This window comes from Toxotes jaculatrix, chromosome 19 (assembly GCF_017976425.1).
Source record: "Toxotes jaculatrix isolate fToxJac2 chromosome 19, fToxJac2.pri, whole genome shotgun sequence".
NCBI classification, from domain to species: domain Eukaryota; kingdom Metazoa; phylum Chordata; class Actinopteri; family Toxotidae; genus Toxotes; species Toxotes jaculatrix.
Window position 1 is genome coordinate 10,989,142 of NC_054412.1, and position 6,000 is coordinate 10,995,141.

Here is a 6,000-nt window from a genome sequence, read left to right on the forward strand (position 1 = left end):
CTCAGCCTCGCTTCTCCATGGCCTGTAAACCACACACAGCAGCCCCAACGGCATTTAGCTGTTTGAATTTACATGCGGCTCATTGATATTAAGAGGCAGAAGATGGGATTAAAATATCACATAAAGGTTTGTTCATGTCTGTATGAAAGTGTTCAGTATTGTTTTGGACAACCCATACTCTCAAAGCTGCAAGTAACCGCATAGAAAGAGAGCAAAGGTTTGTGTGTGCATTTGTGTGTGTGTGAAGGCACATGCCATGGGAACGGTGGTGACCACTGGGTCGACACGGGATGTGACCTAACGCTCTGGCCTCATCAGGTTTTCTCAAGCGTGTAGCACTGTAATCACAGACAGACTCAAAACAGTGCCACTGCAGGAGGAGGCTACAATAACTTGTTTCCACAGATCACTGTGGCTGGTAAATCTCTAAATCTAGCAGCCATTCATTGTGTTATCAGCCAGGAGGTGTTGAGAGTGGAATAGATCTGCTGAATGATAGCTAGTCACCTGGCAGAGACCGGTTGCATGTTTGCCAAAGTTCTGGCTGTTTTTCTTGGCACATGTTCTTTGCAGGGATGAAAAAAAAAAAAGGCAAATGTGTTTAAAAAAGAAGTCTATCGCCACATGTGTTTTTACACTTTCTTCCTCCCCTCTCCCTCCAGGAGACAGCTTCCTCCTGCGACACCGAGCTCCTGTCACTGCTCCTGGACGCTGGGCTCCTGGTGGGCTGCGTCTCCTCAGCCCTATACCCCCTGCTCAGCTCCCACATGCTGTCCCACCAGCAGGAGGGGGGCTGGGACGTGGAGAAGGCCGCCGCTGAGCTGCTGGCGGCAGGCCACGGGCCCGAGGCGGGCTCCCTGCTGCTGGCTCACCGTGGCACCCACCAGGCCCAGTTCACCTTCAATTCTGCCTTGGCCGTTCTCAGGAAGTGGCTGTGAGGGAAGGAGGGAAAGACGAGGGAGGGGGGTTGGGGTGTTGGGGGCTCTACAAGGTGTGAGGAAAGGATCATGACGGGGAGGCAGTTTGGACCCCAGCCATGTACCACGGTAATAAAGCAGCTTCAGGGAAGGAGAGCGGGACGGTGTTGAAAGAGGAGTGGAATTAGATTGGATTGAGATCTGAAGAAATTAGCGTGAGGCGAGAACACAAGTGTTATCAGGCTGTACCTCTGCATTTTGTTCTGTAATTGGGTTTCGGGTTCATCAACTGAGGACACGTCAGCAGCAGCTGCAGTCTCTGCCTTTTAGGTATAAGAGCGGATACCTTTAATAGTGAAACATCTGCTCAATTATAAACACACACACGTAAAACACAAACCTCTGCTGTCTTTCAGTCATGAATTACTGTTCAGACCGAGGGCTGGTCAGAAAATGCACTGGTTTCTTGCGTTTATTTGTGTTTAGGTGTGTGTGTGTGTGTGCGCACACATGCGCTGCGTCCTATTGTGTGATAAGGTAATTGAGCAATAGCCGGGAAGCAGTGGGTGGATATTAGCCTATTGTTCCGTGACAGGTTTGCCTCTTTGACGTCCCATCGTTAAACACCCTGCCTCTGCTCCATTGTTTTCCCCCTAATAATATCTAATTAATTCCTTCTAAACAAATTAGCCCCGCAGCTGCCCTGCACCCTGTGTGTTTGCATATGTGTGTGTAGATGCACTAATACTGTATACGAGCACCGACGCCCCAGCGATATCGTGTAGAGCTAATGATGATGAGGACTAAATGCGTATGTGAGTGTTTACACATGCAGTGATGCTGTCAGCACGGTTTGTTTCACTTTATAAAATACAGGTCTCATTGTGTCCCACCCTTCAGAGCTGAAATAAAGACAAATCTCATCACATTGTATTGTATTCTATTTCTGCCTAGTGTTGGAGGAACACAGTTTGGTAACATTTAAATCACTAAGCACACTATTCATTAGATGCCTGTGAATGTTTGGTGTGTGATTTTTTTTTTAAACAGTTGTTTTTTTTTTTTTTTTTTTTTTTAAAGTTGACCATGTTAACTGTTTTACTTTCTTTTTAATGAATGTTTTTGTTTTTTTTTTATAAAGATTTGAGTTCCACTTCATAATGAATTCACTCAAAACATTTGCATTATAATTACGCCATTTTCAAATTGTTCCAGGATAATTACAGTCCTCTGACCGGGTGTGTGTTTTTGCTTGACCTGAAATGCACTTTCTGTTTTGTTACACAATCATTTTAAAGCAGTTTAGTGAAGTGCTTTCAGTGGTCAGCACGAACAACTCCACAGAGCTTTTGGAGCAACCAACTGCTCACACCTACACTGCAAATCTGCTGTCGCCAAAAGCATTTATAGCTTTTTTTAAAAATTTCCTACCCAGTCCTTGATTCTGTTTTTGTTGTTGTTGTTTTTTTTTTTTTTTTTTTTGTTTGTTTTTTTGTGAGAAATTAGGTGTAGGGCACTGATTTTGAAAAAAAAAAAAAAGCAAAGCATTTGTCAAAGCATTAGAGGGGTGATTTTTGGGATTTATTTTTTATTTTCTTCTCTTTGGACTGTGTGTTCAAAATGAAACTAATAGTGTGATGCTGACTGCAGCTCCCCAGAGCAGCCGGTTTTGTTTAGTATGTGCACAAAAAAATAAACCTGCTGTATCAAAGTAAAATATTATTTGAATGAACAGTAGGAGGGAATGCGGGGCCTGGGTGCTGATAAGGCAAGATGAAAGATCGGCTTTTTCCTCTCACCGAATCTTCTAAGATTTGAATTTTTTTTTTTTTTTTTTTTACATCCATTGAGTTACTAAGGAGACAGCAGTGACCCTGGTGTAAACACTGTGGTCACTGGCACATTAAAGGCCATGAAAACATATTTTGTCACTCAGCTTCTTAGCCTGAGCGATGGGATCCTGCATGAGCTGACTGGAGGGAAAGAATGTTTTCAGGGTCTTTAAGATTTAAAACCAAGTTATCAGTGGCTTTAAAAATGCTGCCCTCATGTCTGCATCGTGCTTTAGTTCATTATGCAGATGCAGCTGATGTTGAACACCAGCTGTAACTGTACTTTGATGGTTACTGTATGGAATTGTGGCACCAATGGCTTCAAAGCATATTTAAATATGTTCAGACAGTAATAAGCAGATCATGTTTCCATATTTGCTTGTTAACTTTCTCCTGCTGCACTTTAATCCTTTAATTACAGAATAAGCTCCGAAATGATTGCTGCTTGGAATTTTTGTGAAGACTTTTTCTGCCACCTCCAAAGACAAAGCAGAAGTCCATTCCTTCAAATTCCTGCACAGTTAAGTTTCTATTTAAAATGTTCTCCTAATCTTTTTGCTCACGGAGGTATCTGCCCAGCCAAATTATTATTTTGGCTGGGCTAAAAGTATTGCAAATGACAGAGGGGGTTACTCTGTCATTTGCAATACTTTTAGCCCAGCCAAAATAATAATATATATTATTTCAGCATTGTGAAATATTCAACAGTAATTCACTTTGGCAGGCAACATTTAAAACAGCTGCCAGAGTAGAGTAGCTCGTATCCCTGACAGGCCAGAAATTGAATAAAGGGCCGTGGCTCAGGGGTATTTACCCTGACAGCAATATTGCTGTGTTTCAAATCCATTCATAAGAGATGGGGTTGGGGTGGGTGGTTGGTCTATAGTTCAAACGAGAATAATGAATCTCCCCACCTGTGGAGGGGAGAGAGGAAAATGAGACAATGCTTGTGTCAGTGATGGGCCACATGAAAATACAGCCAGACGCAAAGCTATCAGATGGGCTTTTTGCAGGTCTGGCTGTGTTAGGGAAGTGTCAACATTATACCAGAAGAGGAAATAATACTGTGGAGATTAATAGGTCAATTTCACAGCCTTCCAGTCCTCAACTCATAGCTCTGCCATTTTGTGCTACTCTAAGCCAGTGTCAGACATTGATAGTTATAAAGATGACTGGGCCTTGCAGACTTAAGAAAATGCACTAATGTTCATTCCCTCGTGTCAGACAAGTTCTATCAACCTTGCAAAATGAATTAAATTGGTCTCCAATAGTAATTGACCCAGGTTTGTTCATACCCTTGAGCTACAGCAGGAGTCTGCTTTTGGTCCTGGCCAGCATGAAATCAAGTCTTTGTGCCGCACTAACAAGATTACATGAAGCCTCGTGGTAATCAATCCTGAAGCGTTAAATCCTCCAGTCATCAGGTTGATCGAATCAGTGCCACCAGACGCACACCTTTGGCTTTTAACACTGTAACAAAGTGGTACATCTCAGATAATGTTTGAGCAAAAGCTGCTGCGTCAGGCTAATATTCTGCCAACGCTACGTGACAGTCGAGGGATTATCCATCTGTGAGAGAGAGAGAAGCATTGAGATCTGTCATCTAGGAAACGCAAAAGAAAGAAAATATGTAGAAATCTCTGGATGAGGAGAAGGGAGGCTGAATTGTACATACTGATAAACAGAGAGAGATTAGAATCTGTTTAAAAAAAAAGACAAAAACAGAAGAAGGATAGGGACAAAGGAAAATGGGGGCAAGGGAGAATGAAGACTGAGTGGATTAATTCTGCAGCGTTTTCATTGGTAGGATGTTTTGACCTACCTTGATTAGCAGCGTTGACCCCCATAAACTCCTGGGACTATTCTTGTGCTTGTTTGCTTAAAACACACACCCACCTGCAATACCAGTACCAAACAGCCTCTCAGTGACCATGCTGCATCTTAATTCTCAGCATCTGTCTTTTTTCTTAGCAAAGATACAGAGTGAAAAGAAAATTAAATGCGAGTTTTCTTTTCACACTTCCAACATTAATCAGCTGACTGAAGTGCCCCTCTTCTCTTTGCAGCTGCTATAAATCTATATTTTTACATTAACCGTATATCAAATTACTATGTGTAATGTGAAAGGAACTCTTGTAATGATGAACCTACAGAGAATTGCCACTTGACTCTGCAATTCCCTTCAGCTCTACTCAGTGCTTTTGGCTTCTTTCAGCTCATTGTTTTGATTTCTGGCCCACAGCTTTAGTTTTGGTTCATTCTCGTTCATTCTGTCATAGTGATATGTTCAGCTACACCAGGCACCTGTTTTCCATGAAAACAGGTGCCTCTAAACTCTGCCCAGTACCAAACTGCAAAGTGAACATCTAGCTGGCAAAGAAATTAGAGTACTTAGCTGCTAAAGACATTTTTTGAACTGTTGGAGACCAAAACAGTGCTAAAAGAAGAGTGAAAAATAGACTTACATCTGGCAGGTGGCCAGTAAGACAACAAATGAATGCTAATGTTGATCTGCATCTGCTGGATGTGTAAACTATTTGCTAACATAGTCACCATATCAGCGATAATATGACAGCACTGTGTTCACAGCTCGTTTCTGCACTGTCCACAAGTGGCCATTAAAAAATAACGTCACTGCAAGTTTAACCAGGAAAATTTGGCCATGACATCTGTAAGTCAAAGCTATGCTTTTCTTTGCTGCTCTCAGCTGTCATTTCAGTGTCCATTCTCTCCTGATTTGCCTTTGTTTGAAGCTGTAAGTTCTTTAAATTTGTAACAGGTATGTTTTTGTGTCTTCAAACGCATGTAGGAGTTAAGCCAAACACTCTTTCAAAATAGCTTTGCCCAGTTTCATTATGAGCTCTAACTCTGTAAATCTCTTTTGAAAGCAGTGTTTTTTTCTACAGAAACTCCATCATGTCTTGCATAATATGCATGCTTTTAAGAACTCCTAAAATGTTGATGGTGACAAAGCCATGCTGAGGATAAAAGGGCTCCTGTCTGTACAGTTCTCAGCCTTCAAGTTCCTTTTCAGCTTGCACCATCCTCTCATAATTACCTGAAGTATAATTTCACTTTCATTGACTATCACCTTGATTTAACATTCAAGTCAGACTTCTTTACTAACACATTTCTCAGTCACAGTAGTGACCCCCCCCCCCCCCCCCCCCCCCCCCCCACACACACACACACACACACACGCACACACACAGATAAGTGGCCAGGAATTCTCATCTTTACAGTTTTTTTAA

General features: G+C 42.1%; 1 protein-coding gene across 2 annotated transcripts in view; it reads left to right on the plus strand.

Moving 5' to 3' along the window:
• The window catches only part of nbas (NBAS subunit of NRZ tethering complex), a 141,240-nt gene extending 139,305 nt beyond the window's left edge, over window positions 1-1,935 (plus strand). For both annotated transcript variants that reach the window (XM_041064337.1, XM_041064338.1), the window contains one exon: window positions 663-1,935. In XM_041064337.1, coding sequence (XP_040920271.1) covers window positions 663-938 — 276 coding nt within the window. In that variant the 3' untranslated portion in view covers window positions 939-1,935. The remainder of the gene's footprint in view (window positions 1-662) is intronic.
• Window positions 1,936-6,000: the final 4,065 nt, after the last annotated feature.